The sequence below is a fragment of the Macaca mulatta genome, chromosome 9 (genome assembly GCF_049350105.2).
Source record: "Macaca mulatta isolate MMU2019108-1 chromosome 9, T2T-MMU8v2.0, whole genome shotgun sequence".
NCBI lineage: Eukaryota > Metazoa > Chordata > Mammalia > Primates > Cercopithecidae > Macaca > Macaca mulatta.
Genome location: NC_133414.1, coordinates 126894190 through 126920442, shown reverse-complemented (window position 1 = coordinate 126920442; position 26253 = coordinate 126894190). Strand labels below are relative to the sequence as shown.

Here is a 26253-nt window from a genome sequence, read left to right as displayed (position 1 = left end):
CACATACCACCATGCCCGGCTAATTTTTATATTTTTAGTAGAGACAGTGTTTCACTATGTTGGTCAGGCTGGTCTCAAACTCCTGACCTCAGGTGATCCGCCCCCCTCAGCTTCCCAAAGTGCTGGGATTACAGGCGTGAGCCTCCTTGCCTAGTCACTACTAGGTTTCTTAATGTAATGCCTGATACATGGTCGGTGGTAAATACATTTCAGTGCCACTCTACTTTTCTTGCCACCTGTAGGTGGCAGTCTTATCAAATAATTTCAAGGGACCTACGACAAATGTGTTTAATATTGTGCTGCACAAGTTTAATACTGTTTAATCCATCTATTAATAAGGCTCTTAAAATTATATAAATGAAGTTTACACAAAATAAAAATAAATTTGAAGGTGCACAAAACTAAATATAATTCAGTCCTCATCTTTTATACAACTTACCATTGAATATTCAAATTTAGATGGCTAATTCTAGTGAAGTACGGTGCTTTTATACTTCTATGGATATTTTGAGATATTTTGTAGCTTCTCATGGTATTGTAAATGGGGTCTTTCCCCCTCATATTTTCTAATAGACTACTTCTGCTGTGTAAATAGCTATTGATTTTTGTATGTTTATTTTTGTTTCAGACCATACTCTGTTAGTTCAAGTAGTATTACCAAAAATACTCTTGGATTTTCCAGTAGACTATTAAATGATCTGCAAATAATGTACTTTTCTCTCTTTTTCAAATAGCAGTAAATCTCTTTTAAAAAACTAAATGTAATTCTCCTAGATGCAGGTATTAATAATAAAAAGAAATAACTATATTGATACTCTTATAAAACTATTTCCGGCCAGGCGCGGTGGCTCATGCCTGTAATCCGAGCACTTTGGGAGGAGGCTAAGGAGAGTGGATGGCCTGAGATTAGGAGTTCAAGATCAGCCTGGCCAATATGGTGAAACCTCATCTCTACTAAAAATACAAAAATCAGCTGGGTGTGGTGGCATGCACCTGTAATCCAAGCTAATCGCAAAGCTGGGGCAGGAGAATGGCTTGAACCTGGGAGGTGGAGGTTGCAGTGAGCTGAGATTGTGCCACTGCACTCTAGCCTGGGCAACAGCGCGAGACTCTGTCTCAAAACAAAAACAAACAAAAAAATTATTTCCATTAATATGAGATTTTATATTCACTCAAAACTGTTATTATAATAATATAAAATTATAATCCAAAAATATAATTGTAACCTTATAGTTGTATTTATACATGAATAATATAGAATTATGTAAAAATAGGACCTCAATTATCTATTACATCTACACCCATGCCCCCCTACCCATTATACTAAGAATGCTGTTCTTATCACAGAGATTTGTTTTCTTACAAAGCCAAAGGAAAAAATATGCCCATGAGATCCAATAAAGTCTTTAAGTAACTTATTCCATTATTACACACTGCATTCTAGAGAATAATAATTATAATTCCTTTTGAATTTCAATACAAGAGGCTTCAATCTTTTAAAAGAAAGTTACATCATTTTGTACCATTATTCATTATCTTTCGAGCTGTGACAGTGTGCTCAGCACTACACAAAACATAGGACCCAGTGCCTTCCCTTATCTGATGTTGAGAAGCCACCTAGGAATTAGAATCTATGAACATGAGTTTCGAAGGTAGCACCTTTAGGTGTTTTAGTTCACAGATATTTTAATGTGTGTTGATTTACAAACTGTAAAATAGAATGGAAGTTTAAATATTAATCTGAAAAATAAATTTTGTATGAGGTGGCACTGTTTGGCAATATGCTATTTCCCTTGAAGTTGACTAAGTAATAGTTTCCTTATACTTTGCTGTATTCCAGTACTTACTCTTCAAGTATAAGATCTATTAATCATTTTTATGACTATGAAAGTAAGTTAGTCTCAATGAAAAAATTAGAAAACACAGAAAAGTGTAAATAGAAAAATCATGTGCAATTCAATGTTTAGGTAGCTTATGAAAATTTTTTTCCTCTATTGTCCAGGAAAGTCATAATAAGGCATAAACTTTGGAATCAAACAAATCTGGGTTCAGATTCTTCCCTCTCCACTTATTCAGTGCACCTTGCAGTAAACCTCTTAATCTCACTGAGTTTATTTTCAATTTTGACTTATCTTCCCCATCCAGTTACCATCCGTTTCTTTTCTTTCTTTTTTCTTTTTTGAGGTGAGTCTCCCTCTGTTGCCCAGGCTGGAGTGCAGTGACCCGATCTCAGCTCACTGCAACCTCTGCCTCCCGAGTTCAAGCAATTCTCCTGCCTGAGCCTCCCGAATAACTGGGATTATAGGTGCCCGCCACCACACCCAGCTCATTTTTTTGTATTTTTAGTAGAGATGGGATTTCACCATGTTGGCCAGCCTGATTTTGAACTCCTGACCTCAAGTAATCCACCCACCTCGGCCTCCCAAAGTGCTAGGATTGCAGGTGTGAGCCACAGCACCTGGCCCATTTCTTTCTTTCTTTTTTGAGACAGAGTCTTGCTATGTCGCCCAGGCTGGAGTGCAATGGCACGATCTCGGCTCACTGCAACCTGCGCCTCCTGGGTTCAAGCGATTCTTCTGCCTCAACCTCTGGAGTAGCTGGGACTACAGGTGCACGCCACCACGCCCAGCTAATTTTTGTATAGAGATGGGGTTTCACCATGTTGGCCCAGCTTGTCTCGAACTCCTGACCTTGTGATCCACCCACCTTGGCCTCCCAAAGTGCTGGGTTTACAGATGTGAGCCACTGAGTCTGGCCCATCCATTCCTTTAGAAAAGTGTGCATTGTCCTTTCTTACCCTCATTGCATTCCTCTACCTACTACAATCTGGCTTCCGTCCCCATTATCCAGAAACGACTCTCACGAAGGTCACTAACAGTCTCTGCATTGCCAAGTTCAGTGCACATTTTCCTTCTTTATCTTGTGCTCCCTCTCAGCAGCTGTGTTGCCCTGGCACGCTGCAGGAGTGATACTGGACAGCTAATTGCAAACATTTCTTTCCAAGTTCAGTGAAGGAGTGTTGGTAGCTTGAAATTATTAGCCACAGTGACAGTATTTACACCACAAAAATGAGCAAATGCTACAAATCAGGGCCTTTTTTCCTGATAGCCACATACTAAACATTTACCTGCACACCAAGGGAGATAGGTGACTAGTTTTCCCTTCATAGGATGCTATTTTTGTTGTTGTTTTTTATTCAATACCACCCCCTCCTGGTTTTCTTTCTATCTTAGCTCCCCTATCCCACTGTTACATGTTAGCATTCTTCTTTTTCTTCTTCCTTTTGTGCACTAGCTCCTTAAATGATCTCACTAATTTCCATGGATTTAAATACTACCACTATGTGGATCAATTTTGGATTTTTATCTGCAGCCCAGACCTCTCCTCTAAGATTCAAACTCAAACATGGAACCACTCATTTAGTTTGTGCTGGGTGTCTTACAGCAGACATCTCAAACTCACTGACAAAACTTAGTTCCATAAAACCTTTCCCTTTCTTTTTGTCTCTTCTTCTTCTTCTTCTTTTTTTTTTTTTTTTTTTTTTTGAGACGGAGTCTCGCTCTGTTGCCCAGGCTGGAGTGCAATCTTGGCTCACTGCAACCTCTGTCTCTCAGATCGAACGATTCTCCTGCCTCAGTCTTCCAAGTAGCTGGGATTACAGGCACCCACCACCACGCCCAGCTAATTTTTGTGTTTTTAGTAGAGACGGGGTTTCACCATGTTGGCCAGGCTGGTCTCAAACATCTGACATCAAGTGATCCACCTGCATTGGCCTCCCAAAGTGCTGGGATTACAGGCGTGATCCACCGTGCCGGGCCAAACCTTTCCCTTTCTTATCTTCCTCATCCCAACATTCTCCATTTCAGCAAACGGAACCACAATATACTTGATCACTGAAGCCAGAAACCTAAGCATCATCCGTGGTTCTTCCCTGTTCCTCAGCCTCATGTCTAATCCATTGGCAAATCCTGCCAATTCTACCTCTAAAGTATCTTGTTCTTCTTATTTTTTTTCTTCAGCTTTATTCCGATCACATTTTGGGCTACCATCATCTTTCAGCCCAAATACTGTAATAGCTCCAAACTGATCTCTGAACTTCAATTCTTCTTCCCCTTGAATCCGCTCTCCATGTAGCAGTAAAAAGTGATCATAAAATGTGGAGATCACACCATCTGTCTGCTTAAAGTCTTTAAATGATCTTTCATTACATTTACTTTAAAAAACAAATTTCAGGTTTTTGTACTGGTCTCTGCTTATCTCTCCAACTTTTGAAATGTGATTATTTAAGCTCACGTATGTTCTGTTCAAACCTTTGGCTTTCTTGTCTCTGAACGTGTCAGGCTTCCCCTCCACCTCACGTATAGCTTTTATATGTACACCCCCAGTCTTAAATGATCTTTTCCTTGCTCATTCTGTGGGTAGTTCCTTGTGTTCCTTTAATTATCCAATCAATTTAAATCTACCCTTTCTGTTGTTCTTTATTCCAGCCCCTTGTTTATTTCCTGATTGAATGAATAAATGAATCTGTAAGATTCTTAAGGATTTATCTAATAGGACTAAATAATGAAAAAACATTAAAAAGTCCTTAGCATGAGGCTTGGTACAGGGTATATGTTAAATCAGAATTTTGTTTTGTTACTATTTTTCAATTTAATTTAATTTATGGCATTCTGTAGTTCCTAAATGAAGACTTGTGTCTGGAAGGTGGCTGTGTTAAAGCTCAGGGTATTCTCACTTCCTAGTTTCACAGATGGGTAACCTGATTTAAGCAGAACATCCCTAATTTTTATGCTTTGGTTTATTAAGAATGTACTAGTAAAGGAAGGAGTGAATCTTGCTGGTAGGAATTGAAACATTTATGGTGAGCCAAATAGGATAAAAGACAAAAGCATTAATAAAACGACTAGACCACAGGTGCCTTTTGTTTTTTCTGATCAAACAGATCTAGAAAGATCATGTTTAGATTTTGGCAATTTAATTGGTCAGACTATGATGCTGATAAGGCTCTGGTTATATGCTTCTAAATTTAGTCACTTAATTTGATATTAGAGAGTTTGGCAACTTTAATCTTACATTAAAAATAAAGCTTTTCAATCATTAGAGCACCTAGGGCAAGTAGAAGGATGGTGCATTAATTTTATATATATACACACACACGCATATATATGTATATACAAACATATACACATACACATATACGCATATACTTCTATACACACACACACACACACACACACACACATATATCCTTTTTCTTCTTTTTTTTTTTTGAGACAGGGTCTCACTCTGTCACCCAGGCTGGAGTGCAGTGGCATGATCTCATCTCACTACAACCTCCACCTCCTGTGCTCAAGCAATCCTCCTGCCTTGGCCTCTCAAGTAGCTGGGATCACAGACATGCACCACCACGCCCAGCTAATTTTTGTATTTTTGGTAGAGATGGGGTTTCACCATGTTGCCCAGGCTGGTCTTGAAGTCCTAAGCTTAAGCGACCTGCCCGTCTAGGCCTCCCAAAATGCTGGGATTACAGACATGAGCCACTGCACCCATCCCATTATATTTTTTTTAAGTGGGGGTGATTTAGGCAGTAGCATCGCTTTATAATACTAAGAAGAGTACACACAAACAATACACAACTTAAATAACATTAGTACTGGCATCCAATTTTAAAACCATTAAAGGCAAGAAATTTATTCGAATACTTGTTGGTTGTTTCTCAGGAGAAGTGGCTCTGTTGCCCCTAACAACCACCGGGCCACCAGAGTGACCTTTTTGTACATTTGAGGACGTCTGCACAAGGGGCCCTCCAGGCAATTGCTTTCTGCTTCCTCCCAAACCTGTAGTCCCACCCTCTCTAGTCTCTTGGTCTCCCTTAAGGACTTAGAACAAAATTTTCCTGAATTCCAAGATCTTTTACCTTTGAACCTGCCCTGTCCGCTGTGGTCTTTCAGGGGTAAGGGCTCAAACTCCTAGACCTTGTTTTACCATGTAGTCAAAAAACACAGAAAAGAACAACTTAAGAGAAGTAAGAAAGCTTTGACCTGTGAAAGAAAATTTATAGGAGGCTGTTGGTTTGTACTGAGCTCCTGCACTGGGCCCAACAGACCAAAGCAAAATGGAATCATTCCTGCTGAAGTTTCACACCACCAAACCAAAACTAAGTTGTTTCTCTGACCTTCCAAGGAATTTGGGAGTTGAGGGGAGAGAGAGAGAGAGCCAAATCCCCAAACAGGCTAGTTTTACCCGGCATGATAAGGAAGTCCCCTCTGCTTTAACCTTTAGGAAGAAAGAAACTTCAAAATGACCAATCCACTTTTGTTCTCTATGTCTGCTTCCCCAGCCCTTTCTGTTGATAAAGCCAGCCTTCTCTGTTCGGCTCGTTTACAGATTGAGTTGTTGCCTGATTCTAGAATCACTGATAAAAGCCTATTAAGATCTTTAACTAAATGGGTTGTAATTTTGTCTTTTGACAGGGCCACTCAGTTTTTTCCCACAGAAAGTTTCACTTTCCTCTTGCCTGCCACCTTCTTTTTCAGGAATCCCACTGTATGCTCTCAAGGACCCTGTTTATTCTGCAGCTCAGATCAAAATGCCTTTTTCCTAAAGATGAGGTGGAGAAGAGAGAAGGCCTTTGCTTTCCTTGGCATGTTAGAGTGTGAGCAGTGCTTACAGAGAAAGTTGATTTCCTGGAAAACCTCCAGCCACAGCCCTTTTTATTATTTTATTATTATTTTGTTTACTCTGCCATAAATTCAACCAAGTGTACACAACTCTTTTAATATGTGAATGATGAAACAGTAAAAGCCACAGCCTCACTGGAAGGCAGGATGTGAGTCACCATTAAAAAAAAAAAAATCAACACAGACTTCATCCCAACAACTTTATTTCTAAGGATCTTTCCTAGATATATATTTGCACGAATGTGAAGAGACATGTTCAAGGATATTCAGTGCAGCCTGGTTTGTAACAGTGAAATCAGAAACAACATAAATGACTCACAAAAGAAAAATGGTTACCTAAACTATATTACACCCATACTATGGAATATATCCATGCTCTGCAACATTCAAAGAATAAAATAGATCTATATTCATCGATATGAAAAGACCTTTAAGACAAATTGTTAAATGAAAGCAAATCTATAGAAAAATAAAGCATAATCCAGTTACATAAAAATACATATTTCTTTGTGTATATGTACACACACATAATGTATATATGTACATAAAGAAAAAGATCTTGAATGATACCCATCAAATAGTGAGCTTTTGCTTTGTTTCTGAATTTTTGACAATTTAAGTGTATTGATAATGCTACTTATGTAATTCAACATTTAAGAAAAAAAGGCAAGGAAAGCAAGAAGTCATGCTGCATAGCATAGTATCTAACTGCCTGGTCCCTGGAACCAGACAACCTGTATCCAGATTCTAGCTTGCCACTTACTTAACCTCTCTGTGCTTCCGTTTCCTCCTCTGTAAACTGGAGGGTAACAACAGTGCCTACTGCTGAAGGTGGTTATAGACATGAAATAAGAGGATATGTTCAAAGTGCTTGGGACCTAGTGAGGTCTATGTAAATGTTAGCTAGTATTACTGATTAAGGAGAGAATATATCACTGGTGATTCCACTTTAGTCAGAGAAGAATGATGATTTTTTTCATATTCTGGCACTAGTGAGACCTCAGGAAATGTGTTTTTAAAAAATCAATGTCAAACAGCCCCGAAGATGAGGCTTCTAATGGTCCTGCTATTACCTAGTCTTCCTGGAACAAAATGCACATTGGAGAGAGTACAGTTCGACCGACATTCATACCAAACACTCCACTCAGTGCTAGAGACCAGTGAGGCAACATTTCTGCTTTTAAGGGGCCCATTTTGTGTTATGGGGGGGTGTAGTGGAGGGAAGAGTCAAATCAGTAAACAAATCTTTTTAACACAGGGTAGTACACAAGATGGGATGACACAGAACTGTGAGTAAGCTAGAGTAGAAAAGAATGGGAGGGACAAGAACGCTCCTGGTAGATGTGAACACTCTGGAAAGATGAGAGGAATTAGCAATGAAAGTAAAAAAGGGACTGGGCATTTCAGGTAAGGGAAACAACATGATTTATTTAGGGGAACTACAAGGAGTTTGGTATTGTTAAAATGTATGTTTGTGTATATGTGTGTGTGTCTGTCTGGATGATGAATGGGAAGGGGACAAGGAAGAATGGTCAGAGGAAGTAAGGAACAACAAGTTTGGAAAGACAGTGACAATGATTGGTGACCTTAATTATGTAGCATCAGAGTAGTAGTAGAAACAAAGCAAGATGGTGGTAGAAAAATTACTAAAGACAATCTGCCTCTTTGGGCAGATTGAGAGATTTTTTGTTGTTGTTTTTTGAGACAGCGTTTCACTCTGTCACCCACGCTGGAGTGCAGTGGCCCAGTCCTGGCTCACTGGAGCCTTAATCTCCCGGGCTCAGGTGATTCTCCCATCTCAGTCTCTTGAGTAGCTGGGACCACAGGTGTGTGACACTATGCCCAGCTAATTTTGTATTTTTTGTAGAGATGGGGTTTTGCCATGTTGCCCAGGCTGGTCTCAAACTCCTGGGCTCAAGCCATCTGCCTACTTCAGCCTCCCAAAGTGCTAGGATTACAGGTGTGAGCCACCATGCCCAACCAGACTGCTTTTATGAAAGGAGTCTCATTTTGACAAGTCACCTTTTGAAGAAATATGACAGGCCGACTTCTGACTGGTACTTCCAGGTAGAATGTAGCAGGTCATGGCAGGCCAGTGCTCTTGCTGCACACCTAAGAAAAAGTAGGATAAGTTACCAAAATCATAGTACAAAAGATTTAGTGAGAGACCTTAGTGAGAGAGCTGTGGAAACAATGAACACTGTATGAACTAACATTGCAGAGAGAGGGGAGCACTTTCTAAGGGAGCTGACAGTCTCTGGCCATTTTCCTCCCTGGGGGTATTTGTCAGTTCTGAGTGAAGACTAAGAATCAATCGTTGGCTAGGAGGAGGGACTTTGGTGCTTGTGTGGGGCTGGTTTGACAGATTATAAACTAGTATAGAACTGAACACACAGGAGCATATGCTGATGCAGGAGGCTGGGAGACTTGGCTAGAGAGGCAGAGTGAAATATCCCAATTTCATGGTACTTAAGAGACAAAGTCTCACTAGGAGGAGGCATCCTGCCATAAATACACGGCCAGTTACCCTCAAGGCATTTCTTAAATATTGAAGCTGACTGGGATCAGAGGGCAAAAGGCTCAACTCAAAACCTCTGAAGAGCCGAACTGACTCTGAAGAACCGGAGAGCCCGAGATCCAGCAGGCTCTTAACCAAAAGCCAGGAGGGCCACGCTTGAGGAACAGGGACAGAAAGAGATCCCTATTTGGGTTGAAGTGATCTGCCTATTTCATAGAGGATGACATTACCTGAAACCTCTGAATCCTTTTGTATACAATGTTTGGCATGCAATCAAAATAACAAAGCTTGTGAAGGGGCAGGAAAATATGGCCAAAAACCAAGAGAAAAAGCAGACAATACGAGCAAAGCCACAGACGCTTGATATACTTGAGTTAACTGACAAGGACTCTAAGAATAACTATGATTAATAAGTTAAACAAAATGGAAAAAATATGGAAAAACATGAAAAGGTAGGGAAATTCAACAGAGGTAGAATCTACTAGAAAGAATAAAAAGCACATTCTAGAAATGAAAAGGACACTATCTGAAATTAAGAACACTTTGGGTGAGTTTTACAGGCAGAACACAGCAAGGAAAGAGTTAATCTATTTGAGGACAAGTCAGTAAAAATGATCCAAATTGAAATAGAAAAAATCATGGAAGAAAAAAAGGGAGCAAAAGAGACATGTGGGGCATAGACAAGCAGTTTAACATATTTATTATTGAAGAGGTTGGGGATAGAGAATGGGCCAGAAGAAATATCTAAAAGATTTAAAAGACAAGTGAAACCTAAGTAGAATGAAAGAAAATTATACATAGGTATATCATAGTCAAACTGATGAAAACCAAAAATTAAAAAACATTTTAGGCACGGTGTGGTGGCTCACACCTGTAATCCCAGCACTTTGGGAGGCCAAGGTGGCAGGATCATTTGAGGTCAGAAGTTCAAAATCAGTCTGGGTAACATAGTTGGACCCCACCTCTACAGGAAAAAAAAAATTAGTTGGGCATCCAATAGCTGGCCTTCTTGTAGTTCAAGCTACTTGGGAGGCGGAGGCGGGAGCTCAGGAGAGTGAAGTTGCAGTGAGCTGTGATCACCCTACTGTATTCCAGCCTGGATGACAGAGGGAGAACCTGACTGTATTACAAAAATACATTCTATTTTTTTTCTTTTTTGAGACTAAGTCTTGCTCTGTTGCCCAGGCTGGAGTGCAGTGGCATAGTCTAGGTTCACTGCAACCTCTGCCTTGCCAGTTCAAGCGATTCTCCTGCCTCAGCCTCCCAAGTAGCTGAGGCTACAGGTGTGTGCCACCACACCTGGCTAATTTTTGTATTTTTAGTAGAGATGAGGTTTCACCAAGTTGGGCAGGCTGGTCTCAAACCCCTGACCTTGTCATCTGCCCGCCTCAACCTCCCAAAGTGCTGGGATTACAGGCATGAGCCACCACGCCCGGCCCGAAAATACGTTTTTTAACAAAGGAAAAAATATACTTTACCTTCAAAGGTACAACAGTAAGACCAACTGCAGTCTTTTTAACAGAAATTATAAAAAAAAAAAAATGGAATGACACATCTTCAAACTGTTGGAAAAAAGAAAGAAAAAGGTGTCGCTAATGATTTTACCCACACCAAAAATGGATTTGTTGTCCACCATCTCATGCTCATGACTATTTGTGGGTCTTCTGCAACACTCTTCAGTATCCTGAGATGTCTTCCTCATACCCTTCTATATTGTAGGATTTCAGGCTTCACAGTTCTGTAGAGTCGAGATTACCTATGCCACGTTATGTACACTGTAGCTTTATACTCCTTTAAAGTGACCTTTACTTTTATTCACTGGCTTTAATCTGCAAGCAAATCAAAATGTTAATGTCATCCCATCAGAAGTTTGGCATTCCATTGACTATTAGCAACAGCTCTCTGCCTATATATTAGGAACATAATTTGTGTTAGATGCTTCTTTTCTGATTATTTTTGTAAAATAGTGTTGATGTCCTAGTGGTTAGAGAAATGTTTCATGCCTTACAAATGTTAGATTTGGAGTTCAGTCATAAATGATATATCCTATATGTCACTTAAGAATTTAAATGAAGCAGTTCAATAATATAAGTATCAGTGCCATCACTAGCTTGTAGGTTCCTTTCACTATGATTTAACATATCTAAGCAGCAGTGACTGAGAAGGTTTGTAAAACATGTGTCTTCAATAATCCCATAGATTCATCTGCAGAACAGTGAGAACTTACTGTGGCTAATGTGCTCTTCCTGGTCTATTTATGGTATTCAGAATGATCATCTAGTCATTTTTTAAAAATATGTCTCACCTCTCTCTTGGAACTAAAGAGACACCATCCAGCAACCAATGAACAACCTTGATGATTAGGATAAACCAGTTGCCTCTCCCAATCCCTTAGATATTCCTTTGAACTTCCACATATCTAATTCTCAAATACCCTATGGATATGGTTTAGCTCTGGGTCCCCACCCAAATCTCATTGCAAATTGTAATCGCCACGTGTAGAGGGAGGGACCTGTAATCCCCACATTTTGAAGGAAAGAGGTGATTGGATCATGGGGGCAGTTTCCCTCATGCTGCTCTTGTGATAGTGAGTGAGTTCTCGTGAGATCTGACGGGTTTGTAAGCATCTGGCATTTCCCCTGCTTGCACTTTTCCCTCTCCTGCCACCATGTGAAGAGGGTCCTTGCTTCCTCTTTGCTTTCCTCCATGATTGTAAGTTTACTGAGGCCTCCCCAGCCATTTGAACTGTGAGTCAATTAAACCTCTTTCCTTTATAAATTACCCAGCCTCAGGTAGTATCTTTATAGTAGTGTGAGAATGGACAGTACACCTGTGTTTCCTGGTTTGTTTCAGGACACTAGTTCCTGGCGTGGGCACCTTTGGACAGCTAGTACATTATTTTCCCCCTGGCTCCTGCTAGGGACTAGAATCCATTCTTTTTTTTTTTTTTTTTTTTTGAGACGGGGTCTCGCTCTGTCACCCAGGCTGGAGTGCAGTGGCCAGATCTCAGCTCACTGCAAGCTCCGCCTCCCGGGTTCACGCCATTCTCCTGCCTCAGCCTCCCGAGTAGCTGGGACTACAGGCGCCCGCCACCTCGCCCGGCTAGTTTTTTGTATTTTTTAGTAGAGACGGGGTTTCACCGGGTTAGCCAGGATGGTCTCGATCTCCTGACATTGTGATCCACCCGTCTCGGCCTCCCAAAGTGCTGGGATTACAGGCTTGAGCCACCGCGCCCGGCCTAGAATCCATTCTTATCTCTGCCTTGGTTCCCTTGTACTGATTTCCTTTATGGCAGAGCCTACATCTAAAATATTTAACATCTCTGCTCTGCTCTACCAAATGCTGCCACTAGTCCTCATGTCTAGGTTAGAGGCCCTTCCACGTTTCACATTCTGCCCTGGCTTTGGACTAGATTACTTATTACTCTGTTTAACTCTGTCTCTCATTGTTCAGCCCAACTTTTTTTCTCAGTTGTAGGAGCCCTACAAATGGGCAGCTTTTTCACCCTGTATATGTGCAACTTAGTGATGACTAAGGTCTCTAGAGCACTCTTCTGTAGATTCCTGTAGCTCTTTCTCCAGATAGTTTCCTCTAGGCACTTATCCCACAACTTCCATCCACCACAGCCTCTTGGGACCGTGATTGCTGTCTCCTAAACTCAGTGAGGCCACTGAGCTCTGTTTGGGTTTCTCCTCCCTCCACCTGTAGCCTGGGAGTTTCCTGTAGTCAGAAGCCAGGGCATTCACAGGACTCACTTTATTTGCTTCCCTTTTCTCAAGAAGCACTGTCCTGGGCTGCCTGCTATCCAATACCTAAAAATAGTTGTTTCATGTATTTTTTTTCAGTTTTGTTGTTTGATTTGGGAAGACAAGTCTAATTTTTACTTCATCATAGCCAAAAGCAGAATTCCAGTTTATAATCTCATTTAAATCTCTGTTCTAACTGTAGTTAAGTGTGTCTTTCTAATACTCTTTATTTATTCTTTCTTTTTCTTCTTAGTTTCACTAAAGATCATTCATTTTGTTAATTATTTTCAAAGAACCACATTTTATCCTAGTTCTTCATTTCAAATGTATTGATATTTAGTTGGAATTATTTCTATGTAAACAATTTTTTTTTCCTCATTCTTGCTTCTATCTCATACCTTTTAATGGTGGTCATTTTACTCTATATAAATATATTTATATATAAACGATACAGAAATTTTATTAGTGGTACTCTCAATATCTGTTTGTCTTAAAGTATCTATCTTGCCCTCATTTTTGAAAGATATTTTTGCTGTTCATGCAATTTTTGTTTGTTTTGTTTGTTTGTTTTTGAGATGGAGTCTCTCTCTGTAGCCCAGGCTGGAGTGCAGTGGCGCAATCTCGGCTTACTGCATACTCCGCCTTCTGAGTTCAAGCTATTCTCATGCCTCAGCCTCCCAAGTAGTGGGATTACAGGCATGCTCCACCACATCCAGCTAATTTTTAAATTTTTAGTAGAGACAGGGTTTCACCGTGTTGGCTGGGCTGGTTTTGAACTCCTGACCTCAAGTGATCCACCCACCTTGGCCTCCCAAAGTGCTGAGATTACAGACATGAGCCATCATGCCTGGCCTATTCATGAAATTTTAAATGAACAATTATAGGCTAATCAGAATAATATTGTCTCATAGCTTTTATCATTTCCCTTGAGTCTGTTGTCAATCTAGTTTGTTTCTAGGCTATGTCCTTTCGCTGTGACTGCTTTTTAGATCTTATCTTTGTTTTTAGTGTTGTTCAGTTTCAATACAGTGTGTCTAGGTCTAGATTTCTTTTTATTCATCCTACTTGGTATATATTGTATTTCCCTTATTGATACATATATTTTATAATATTCTTAGTTGTTTTTTCTTCAAATGTAGTATTTTCTCCATTTTAAAATTCTTTCTTAGGACTCCTATTATTTACAAATTAGATCTTCTTATCCTATTGTCAATATATCTTAACCTCTATTTTGCATTATTCATCTCCCAATATTTTGGAGCTGTATTTCTAGTGGCTTTTTAATATCTACTTTCCAATTCACTAATTCTTTCTTTGGTTCTGTTTGTCTGTTTTATCCATTCATTGAGTTTTAAATGTCTATAGTTGATAGTTGTTATTTCTATTTGGTTCTTTTTGAAATTTACTTTGTCATTTTTGATAGTCCAGTGTTGGCTCAGTTTTGTGATGTGTATCTTTTGTTTTTTTTTTTGTTACTTTATATATATTTTATCTCTTGTTTTATATGTATTATCTGGGAATTATAATACCCAAACTACTTAGTATCTATTTGTTGTTTCTGCATCTATTTGTTGTTTCTGCTGACTCTCACTCAGCATGGCTTATTTTACTGTGTATTTGGGCATCTTTTATTATGACCCCATTTTTGCTTGATCTTTATTTGTGGAATCCTTGGGGTCTACATTGACAAAGGTTTTTGTGTTTTTTTGAGACAGGGTCTCACTCTGTCACCCAGGCTGGAGTGCAGTGATGCAATCATAGCTCACTGCAGCCTCAATCTCCTGGGCTCAAGCGATCCTCCCACCTCAGACTCCCAAATAGCTGGGACTACAGGCACAAGCCACCACACCTGGCTAATTAAAAAAAAAATTTTTTTTTTTTTTCGGTAGAGTTAGGGTCTTGCCACGTTGTCCAGGCTGGTCTCAAACTCCTGGGCTCAAATGATTCTCCCACCTTGGCCTCCCGTGCTGGGATTACAGGCATGAGCCACTGTTGGATACTTTTACTAAAAAAGAATTATTAAAAAAGAATTTTAGTTTGCTTCTCTCAGGAGCCAGGGATACGACTAATCTGGGGTCATTTTATCCCCCTTTAGTGGGCTGGCTTAATGAAGAGTCTCAGGCTTAGCTTCTCCACCTTGTATATGGCTTATCTAACTTGTTTGCCAGGACTTCCTCATTGCCTATTACGTTGTATGTATTATAAAGGCATTTGATTAAGAACCATTGAGTAGTTCAGTGTGCCTTTAAGCTTGAAGTTATGCAGAAAGCAGAATTATTCTCATGCTACTCATGAGAATAACTTAGGTTCAGAATGAGAAGTGATGATGAGTTGGCAGCTGAAAAGCTGTGGGAGTAAGACTCAATATTCAATTATTTAAAAAATCAATAAAGAAAAAATGTTAATAATGTACATTACCTTTCCTTCCATTAGAAATTCAAAGAGTATTTTTGATAAGAGTCAAATAGTAACCTCTTTTTTTCAAACACAGACTGGAATGTGTTTCATCCCTTTGGTCTATATACATTTTTCTTTCTGGTTTCAACCAATAGACTGTACTTTATTTCCTGACTTTAAAAAGTGGCATTTACTATATCTCCTAAAATTCCTTGCATTTTACAATTTGCTTTTACAATGATTTCTAGAGTATTCTCAGTTATTTCAGGTGAGACATTTGTTAGATTCAAGCCATGAACAAACTTGGTTGCTGTATGATTGGAAGAATTGGTTTCAGATTTCTGAGATTATAGAGATTCTGAGATGATGTGAGTGACCCCAAAAAGTCATTTCAGTGTATCACAACTCCAAAATGTAAGAAAATCACATATATTTTAAAATATATACTTAACCTGAAGAAGACTAAAGCGAAATACATAGGGAAACCTCTTTTTAGCTAAAGATGACCTTTGATAACAAAGTTACTGTTTTGCAACCTGCCAGTCAGGCATGCACTGAGTACTTGCTGTGTGCCCAACAGTATTGTGAAAGGCGCCTTATGTGAGACTTAAAACTAGGAGTGAATTTTATAATCATCTGTGTAGTCTATTACAAGCATCTTAAGGACAAGAGTAAGATCTGTTCATTATTGGGCTTTTGCCACTGTATCTGTAATTCTGCTGTGAGTTTATAAGAACCAGAACTATTGTGGCAGTTAGAGAAAAAGACTAGATATTACTTAAAAGAATAAAAATAAGCTGGGCGCGGTGGCTCATGCCTATAATCCCAGCACTGTGGGAAGCCGAGGCGGGCAGTTTGCCTGAGGCCAGGGGTTTGAGACCAGCCTGGCCAACATGGTGAAACCCCGTCTCTACTAAAAATACAAAAATTAGACAGGTGGGTGGCACGTGCCTGTGATCCCAGCTACTCGGGAGGCTGAGACATAAGAGTTGCTTGAGCACAGGAGGTGAAGGTTGCAGTGAGTCGAGATGGCGTCACTGCACTCCAACCTGGGTGATAGAGCAAGACTCTGTCTCAAGCTAACAAATAAATAAATATTAAAAAGAAGGCACACAATTCTGGGACCTCTCTATCTTACTAGTATGACATCTGATACAACATATGCTCTGTATACTTCCAGAACAAATTCAACAAGACTGCCCAAGTCCCTGATTTCAAGGAGATTTGGGGAGATAGAAAAGACTTAAAACGAAACCATTAAAGAGCAACACAAAGCAGTGTATTAAGTAAAAACAGGTGATTCTGAAAGTGCATGCCACAGAAGTTGATTGAATGAGATCAATGTGGGTCAAGGTAGAAGGAGAACCTTTCATAAGATGTTATATGAGTTAATTTGGGTGGGGAGGAAGCCATTGGGGAAGAAAAATGAGAATGAGTAAAGGCAGAGAGGCAGGAAACATATTATCTTGTTGAGAAACAGAGGGAAAAGTAGTATGTCTACAGTAAAATGTTTGAGTAGGGAGTAGCTAGAGATGGCACTGGCGAGGTAGGAGAGCATAGATTATGAAAGACCTTAAAATTTCAGTGAACTTCAAGCTTTATGCGGGCATAGATCATGTCTTGTTCACCATTGTAACCCTAGTATCTACCCCAGAGACTGGTGCATAGTATGTGTTCAATAAAATTTTGCTGGATGAATTCATTGCTTAGATGAAGACACTTTGAAATGTTGAGTCTGTATCTGGAGATCAGTGAGGACCCACTAGAGGTTTTGGAGTATAACCTCATAGTAGAACATGAACTATGTCATGTTATAAATAGAAAAATTATTCTCAAGGTAATAGGTAAAATAAACCTGGGGGGTGGGTGGTAGGGAGGCGGTGGAGGCTGGAAGCTGGAGGCTGGATGTAGGCAGGGCAACCAGGCTTTCCTGTGATCATGCTTTACCTAAGAAAGGTTAAGCATGGAATGAGGATAGTGGGAGGGGAGAGTTGTTTTGAGACTAAAGCAACTGAATTGTGATTCACTGGCAAGTTTTCTGCCTAAAAGACAGTGAAAGGGATGTTGTCAAGATGGATAAATAATGAGTTGATTTTTGTAGTTGGCATTTGAATCTGAGAATTTCTATTCCCATTACAAATCTTTTTTCTAGTATTTCCTTTCCCACATAATCATTTGGTTGGGTTTTTTTCAACAATGCTCAGTTATCCATCAATTATTTTTTCTGAAAGAATTACGGTCACCTATTTTTTAATATTTCTGAATTGTCAGAACTATTATACAATTCTCACCACATCAGGATGGATTTAGGCAGTGCCAACATAGAAAATAACTAGAACATCTTTCTTTTCCTTCCTTCCTTCCTTGAGATGGAGTCTTACTCTGTCACCTCAAGCGATTCTTGTACCTCAACCTCCCGAGTAGCTGGGATTACAAGCGCTGGTCACCAAGCTCTGCTAATTTGCTTCTTTTTTTTGAATAGAGACAGTGTTTCACCATGTTGGCCAGGCTGGTTTCGAACTCCTGACCTCAAGTGATCCGTCCGCCTCAGCCTCCCAAAGTGCTGGGATTACATGAGTGAGCCACCACGCCCGGCCACCGTACATTTGTTTTGAGAGTGCACAGAGGAAGAGAGGACAGGGCGTGAGAGTGGAATCCCACCTTTTTAGTTAGAATTTCTGGATCTGGTGGCTTTTTATTATGTTGCTTATTAGCATGAAGCCCTAGTTGATAAACCTCCAGGGCACTAAGAGATTTTTCTTGTATTTTCTCCTTTTTATCCTGACACACAGAAAAAGTGGATTTGTTCAGAGTGGTCACCAGCCCGGCCCAGCCCCAACTCTTACAGAGTTGATGCAGTAAATCAAGTGTATGCACAGACCTCCCTTGAGTGTCTGTTGGCTTAAGACCCGGTGCTGGGTGGGGGGACCCTGACGCCCGGCGCTGACTCGAGGGTCGCTGGAGGAAAAGTCCCGCCCCATCCCACCCCGCCCACAGGCTTTCCGAGAGCCCGGCCGACTCGGAGGGGCTGGTGGGTCGGTCCCCGAGTGTGGACTGCGGGCTAAGCCCCCTTAGGCGACCGTGGTCTTTGCTGTCCTGTCAAGGGCATCACTTAGGGGAAGGAACGAACGGCCCTTTCTTGCTTTCTCTCTCTCTGGGACCAAAGCAGAGAGCTGGAGAGCCATTCGGAGCACCCACGTTATTTTTCCTCTTATTAAGAAGCCGGGCGGGGAGCCGGGAGGACGCAGACCCTCGTTCCTCGGGGACAGAGCCCCGCCCGGCGCCGCGGCAGGGCGGCTGCTGGACCCGGGTGGGCCCCGGCGGCTCGGGGCGGGGGAGGCGCGCCCCGCCCAGCGCGGCCGCGGGTGTCAGCGTTGTCGCGCCCGGCGGGTCTCCGCGGCCGCTGCGTCCCCGCCCGTCGGCCTTGCTGCGCGGAGCGGGCGGCCAGGTGTCCTGCGGGCGGCGTCCCCGCACCGCGAGCCGGAGGGCGCCGGGGCCGGGCGGGCGCTCCGGGGCTGCCTTCCTCCCCGCGTCCTGCGGGGCTGTCCAACGCCTTCCAGCTCCGGCTCCCGCTGCCTGCACCATGTCAGCCAGAGGTGAGTGGGGACCAGGTGGGCACCGTCCACGGACCCCGGCGGGCCGAACAGGTGCGGGAGGGCGGAGGGGGCTGCGACAGCCGCGCCGGCCCCAGCCCGGCCTGAAACTTTGGCAGCGGATCCCCGGGCTCGGGGCTGCCGGGGGCCGGGGGCAGGGGAAGGAAGCCCTCGCCCTTGACCTTGATCCCCGGATGTGGGCGAGCCCAAGGGCCAAGGTCGGCGCCCGGCTCACCTGTGCCCGCCGCGCGTCTGGGCTGGGAGGCGTGGGGGATGGGCTCGCGCTGGCTGCCCTGCCGGGATCTGTGGAAGGGCTGGCCAGGAGGGAGGAAGAGGTATTTTTTCCTCCTTTCTAGTTACCATTTTGCAGCTCGGCTATGGAAGAAATCCAGGGCTTGATGCAGCACGATTTAAAGCTGCAGTGCTTACACCTCATTTAAAAAAAAAAAAAAAAAGTAAATTCCCCACCTGTGCTCCCCTCTGCATGAATCTCTCCTTCCACTCCTCACCCATTTTCTTTCTGGAGTAAAACAATTACTGCAGGTGAAATGGGTGGAAGAAAAAAAAAATCAGAATTGCTTTTCAGGCAAGAATAAAGGGAATGTATTTCTTGCCATCTGGAGCCAGCGACGATGCTGGGGAGAGCGGGTTAGTCATAGCTCAGTGACTGCTAGTATGAGTGAAATATTAAAGAGATCAAGTCATTGTGCAGCTTGCGAGCAATTAAAATGAAGTGAATTGGTTGCTTTGCCATAAGCGTTTAAGGAAAATATTGATTATTTTTAGAAAGTGTATTTGCAAAGCAGTAAGTGCCACCCCTTTTGATACCCTGAAGACAACCTGTAAGAGGAGTTGCAGAGTTTTTGTTGTTGTTGTTGTTGTTTTAACTCCGAAGCGCTAACCCTGCTTTTTGGAAGGAGTTTAGGAATTTGATAACATGTGTTGGATAATTAAGCGCTGCTTTTCAGAGTTCATCCTGGAGCGTATAATATAGACTAAAGTAATCTCTATCCAGAATGTTTTAATTCCTTTTCAACCAATCTGATCTTTGTTGATGATTGCTCTGGCAATATGGTTGGTTGGATCTGTACCTAGAAATGGGGTGGAAAGGGCTTGGTGGAATGACAGAATTTATATTGTAGATACCAGGATACAGAGGTGACATAGGGCTCTGAGATACTACCTGCCTATTCATGCCTATATTCAGGTATATTAGAGAAAGAAAAAAGAGCATGGAACAGCTAACACCATAAGGGACTTGGTGTGTATATGGATGGAATCAGAACAATCTCTGAACTATGTTCTAAGACTGAGGCTTTGGGTGCTGACCGCTGTCCAAAGTACCACAAGGAACATATGGAGAATATCTCTTACAAGTTGTAAATCTCTCTGAGGTCAGAGTCCATTTCTGATTCAGCTTTAAAGCACCCAAAACTCTTAGTGCAGAACCTTGCACACTGTAGGGACCAAGTAACTATGGGGAATCTTGGTATGCCCTAGGAAGCATCAAATTCGTTAGGCCGTCACACCAATTTCATTTAGTCTCTGGCCCCTCCTATTCCAGGGTCTCTGGGGTTTATTTGAGAATGCAAAATAAGATGACCCCAGAGATTCCAAGGGGCCCTAAGTCCTGGAATGGGGCTGAGTTCTCAAACATTTCTTCTTCAACCCAGTTTCAAGCAGGATGTTTTGGAGTCAGCTATAGACATTTCACTCAGTTGTCTTATTGTTGGTAATCTTGCATTTAACAGTTTAAAGTCTGACTAACCTAGTAGAGAGAAAAATACCTATAATAATAAATATCAGTTATTGTATATTTATTATGTGTCAGGTACTTTACATGTATTACATCATTTAATCCTCACAATGACTCAATCAAGTAGATATTGTTATTACCTCGCCATTTTACAGATGAAGGAATTGAGGTTTTGAGAGATTATAAAGTTTGCCTGAGCTAAACTTGGTAAATGGCAGATCCTGATTTCTACCCAAGTCTGTCGGATTCTGATCACATCCACTTTGTTTTACTACTTCTGTTATTAGTCCTTCAAATATTGTAATAGACATCACAATCATTGATTTGCTAAGAAGAGAGAGAGAATGGCCTAGACATGACATTTAAAGGAAATAGCCTTGGTAAGTAACTTGGAATTTCCAATACATTTAGAAACATCTTGGTGGGCATTTGGTACTGACAAAGTGTGGAAAACAAGGCCACTGATACTAGATGTTGTTAATTTGATATTCCTAGTTTTTTTCTTCCTTTTTCAGTGTTGAGAACCAGAACTTCCTAGATATTACCAAAGACTGAGGATTTTAAGTATCTTTTTATGCAGCACTTTTATTTATGTGAATTTGAAAAAAATTCTAAAAGGTTAGTAGAGTGCTTAGTAGTTACTGAGTTGAGTTTGTCTAGAAAAGTGTGTATTTTTGTCATTAATTTTTATAAAAGATTTCAAAACTGTAGGCCTCACTATGGTGTTCCAATTCAGTTATCTGCTCTTGTCTGTACTCCTGGAGATAAGCTTATAGGACCAGAAACTTAATGTGTCTACTTAAGTACCTAATTTATCAATAGGAAGTTCTTTAAACCCTTGGAAAGATAAATGCTCTTGATTTTTAAAATGATCTCTGCTTATTTCTAATATCTAGGCTTGTAGCTTGTGGTAGGATTAGAATTTTCTTTTTTTTTTTTAGTTGTAAACACTGGGCGCAGTGTCACACCTGTAATCCTATCACTTTGGGAGGCCGAGGTGGGTGGATCACGAGGTTAGGAGTTTGAGACCAGCCTGGCCAATATGGTGAAACCCCGTCTCTACTAAAAATACAAAAATTACCTGAGCACAGTGGCGCATGCCTATAGTCCCAGTTACTCAACAGACTGAGGCAGGAGAATAGCTTGAACCCAGGTGGCAGAGGTGGTAGTGAGCCGAGATTGTGCCAGAGCAAGACTCCATCTCAAAAAAAAAAAAAAAAAAAAAAAAGAAAAGAAAAAAGTTGAAAACAGCCCCCCTTAAGGGGGTGCAGAAGTCAGTCCCATTTGCTTGACTTACTTGTCCTTGTGTCTCAGGTGTGCTGTCTGCCTGCTTGTGAGTTTCCCCTGTTTAAGCCTTTGGTGGGATCATGTGTTTGGGGGCCTTGAGGGAGGTCAGCTACACTAGACTGCTGCCCATGGCCTGGGCAGGACATTTCCCAGCAAGGGCCAGAGGAGTTACTGTGTTTTCAGTCTGAATCGAATGTCAGAGCCAGCCAGCAGAGCTTCATCCTCTTGGGGACAACTCTGCTTAGCAGATTAGTTCCTGGATAACTTGCTTATATTTTTTAAATTAAATGTCCCTGGTTGGTTTTAAAAAAAGAAAATAAAACAATGAAATCAGTTGGCCGGGTGTGGTGGCTCACACCTGTAATCCCAGCACTTTGGGAGGCTGAGGCAGATGGATCACTTGAGGCCAGGAGTTCAACACCAGCCTAGCCAACGTGGTGAAACCTCATCACTCTTAAAAATACAAAAATTAGCTGGGCATGGTGGTGCACGCCTGTAATCCCAGCTACTCGGGAGGCTGAGGCATGAGAATCGCTGAGATTGCGCCTTTGCACTCAGCGATTCTCAGCTTGGGTGACAGACTGAGACTCTATCACAAACAAACAAACAAACAAATCAATTGAATCTCATAAGAAAAGCAACTATAGTTTTAAAAATTTTAAGAGAAAAGTATTAAAATTCAGTTCACTATTCAAACTAACAATTAAAAGCATTCTTTAATTTTATGATAGAGCAAGCTAAGACATTCCCAACTTGCGGTATTTTAGGATACTCTAATCAAAGACTTGTAACTTGGTGTTGTATTTTTCCACTGGAGACCAAAATGGATCCATTATATTTTGATTTTTGAATTACCAGCTAGAGGAAATTATAACACATAGAATAGAGTTTCCACACCTGGGGAGAATTGTCTAGGCAGCCTTTTAAAAATAAAGATTCCCAGGCCTCATTCCAGATCTAATGGTTCTTAAACACTAAAGGTAGAGTCCCAAAATATGTGAAAAGTGATTCTAAGGACCATTAGATTACAGTGGAGTCCCATTATGGCAGGATCACAAGATTCATCTGGAGTATTTATCAAAGGTACTGATACCAAGCCTCTGCTTCAGATCTACTAAATCAGAATATTCAGGTTAGGCCTGGTCATCTGCATTTTTAATAAGCCCCAGTTAATTCTTATGTACAGGCAGACTTGGGAGCCATTGAATTAGAGCTTATTTTCTCTAATGCAGGGTCTGGATCATCCTGCAAGCTTTCAAAAAAACTATTTTTAAGTTATAAAAGTAATATATTAAAATCCATTCTCAGGTTGGGCGCAGTGGCTCATGCCTCTAATCCCAGCACTTTGGGATACCAAGGCAGCTTGAAGTCAGGAGTTCAAGACCCCCCTGGCCAACATGGTGAAACCCCATCTGTACTAAAAAAAAAAAAAAAAAAAGTACAAACTTTAGGCGGGCATGGCTTCGCACACCTGTAGTCCCAGCTACTTGGAGGCTGAGGTAGGAGAATTTCTTGAACCTGGGATGCGGATGTTGCAGTGAGCCAAGAACATGCCACTGCACTCCAGCCTGGGCAACTGTCTCAAAAAAAAAAATTCACTATCAATGTATTAATACAACAAAACGATGTTAACTTACCTATCTATTAAAATATTAAATTATAAATTAATACAGTATATTTAAATTCAAACAGGCTGGAATTATATAAAGTTAAAAATGAAAATCTCCTATTTTCTTCCTTCCTGTCAAATCCTTAGAATTAATGGCAAACAGTGCATCCCGTAAACCCTTCCAGACAGTTTCTCTCTGGTTAGCTTTTGGTCCGGTTCAATAAATAGTAAATACATATACCATGCAAGACACATGCAGAAAACAAGCACTTTACAAAGAAGCAATCACTCGATGAAACTGCTGGCTTTTCAGAAGCTTGAGTTATGAGGAAAAAGGCCCAGGTGTGTGTGGATAGATTCCATTGCCCTGGCAGGGAAAGAACTCATATATGCTGTCAAAATCTTAGATCAGTTTTGCTAACTTTGTTTTCAAAACTTCCACAAAACTGGAAGCAACCTGACTGTTCATCCACTGGGGGAATGAGTGACCAGATTGTGGTGCATACATGTGGACTATTACACAGTTATTAGAAAGAGTGAGTGAGGCCCATATGCATTGGTCTGGAGGGATGGCCATGATACATTGTTAAGTGAAAAGAGTGTGTTTTAGAATAAAATCTATGTCATATATGATCCCAGTTCTGTAAATTGAGAAAAACCCCTCTGTGTGCATATGTGTGTGTTCCATGAGCAGAGAAAAAATCATAGAACAGTACACAACAAGCGCTTAACAGTGGCTACCTCAAAGGTAAGGACGAGGAGGGAAGGTGGTTGGCTTTTCTTTGGCTATATCTTTATGTTGTTTGGTACTAAGTAAGAACAGCTTTAATAGATTAAATAGTGATCTGGGGGCCATTTTTCTGGCCTGTATCAACTACAATTTCTCCTGTCTTTGAGTTACAGGACTCCCAAGAAGTTTATTAAATCGAGGAAAGGAGAAACTATCTTTGAAAGCCAAGTTTAGCCATTATTAGTTTTAGAGAAAAATCCAATAAAGGGAAAAATGTCCACTTAATCCCTACTCATTCATTTCACTTATTGGAGTCAGGGACGTAGATTTTTATTCATTTATCTGATGAACATTTATTGAATACTTGTTACATGCCAGCAATTAGTTAATAGGGCCCGGTATATACCTTAAGGAGCTCACAGTTTTATGGCGAAGACAACTACACACATATTTATAAAAGGATATCCTGAGTTCAGAGAGAGAGAGAGAGAGAGCGAGAGAGCGCATATGGGATAGAGAGAGAATTACGGTAATACCAAAGAGTGGCATCGAGTTAGCTGTGGGCGTGGCAACCATATCAGGTGAGGCTTCTTAAAGAAAGTAGAGTTGTTTTCTTGGAGAATGAGTTGGACTTAGCCAGGTGAAAAAGAATAGGATGGAGGGAAGGCCTTTCCAAGGAAAAGGGCATGAAAAGAAGTAGCATGGTGAGCACTGAACTTAGGAAGCCTGTTGCTGCCAGATGACATGTTTTTCAGGGAGAGGAGAACCAGCTCTCAGTGGAGTTGGGAGGTGGAGAGGGCACTTGGGGGAAAGGCTGAGGATGTAGGGATTTTCACTGACAAGGGCTTGCAGTTCCAGAGCACAGTGGAAGGTTGTCCGTGGTGAGAGATGGGCAGCAGGAGGGAAGAAACAGGGCAGAAAGGGATGAGAAGGGAGAGGAGGCTGTCCTTCCCATGGCTGAGATTGCAGGAATGAGAGAGGTGGTTGCGCATGACAAGTTTGAAATGTCCTAACTTTGGCATGAGGAATTTTGGTTGCAGACTGAGCCGAGAGCCTGGGCAGTATCAAGCTGGGGCAGAGAGGCGATAGGGGCTGCCATCTGCTTCCTCGAGTAGCAGCAAAGCCCTCTGCTAAACATGGCTTATTCATGGGGTTAGGGCCAAGGTTAGAATGTAGGCGGAGGGACAATAGGAATCAACCACACTTATTATATTTTTTGGGCCGATTTCTTGAGCTTTGATGCCTATAGCAGGGCTTAAAATGTATTTGCTAGTTGATAAATGGGAGACTTCTCCTTCATTTCATCTTTCTTCTCTCTTACTTTTGCCCACCACTCTGGACCTCTTGTCCCAAGCATCACTCTAGCTTTATCAGTTTCTTTCATGGTGATGTTGTAAAGATTAGTGCACTAAGAGTTCTTATTTGGTGTGATCTGGGGGCCATTTTTCTGGCCTGTATCAACTACAGTTTCTCCTGTCTTTGAGTTACAGGACTCCCAAGAAGTTTATTAAATCGAGGAAAGGAGAAACTATCTTTGAAAGCCAAGTTTAGCCATTATTAGTGTTAGTATTTAATATCAAAACAGCAAAACACTACATTTCCTGGAAGTTCTTTTTTGCATTTAAAATAAATGGTTCTGATTCAATAAACAGATTTTTTTTTTACATGAGAGAGATCATTTTGGACATCAATATCTCACATGTGGGAGTGTCATATGTTTCAGCAAAGATTTTCAGAAGGTTGAATTGTTCCCACATTGTATCTGTGAACTGCAATATGTTTTGGTTTTTTTTCTTCATTTTTGGGAACTTATGTAGACAAGCTTGAGTTAATCACACTTCTCAGGTAATGGTTTACTATAATTGTCAGTCCAGTCCATCAGGCCCTACTGTGGTCTAATATATTGATTATTTTGTCTCCATTATTTCATTTCATTA

At 41.1% G+C, this 26253-nt stretch overlaps 1 protein-coding gene across 17 annotated transcripts in view; it reads left to right on the top strand.

The window, feature by feature from the left end:
- Window positions 1-26253, top strand: part of ABLIM1 (actin binding LIM protein 1) — a 388728-nt gene that overhangs the window by 32985 nt on the left and 329490 nt on the right. For 14 of the 17 annotated variants that reach the window (XM_077947591.1, XM_077947588.1, XM_077947595.1 and 11 more), the window contains exon 1: window positions 18718-18937. The exons of the other annotated variants lie outside the window; for them this stretch is intronic. In XM_077947591.1, coding sequence (XP_077803717.1) covers window positions 18925-18937 — 13 coding nt within the window. In that variant the 5' untranslated portion in view covers window positions 18718-18924. Of the gene's footprint in view, window positions 1-18717; window positions 18938-26253 lie in introns of those variants that run through there. 17 annotated transcript variants of the gene reach the window in all.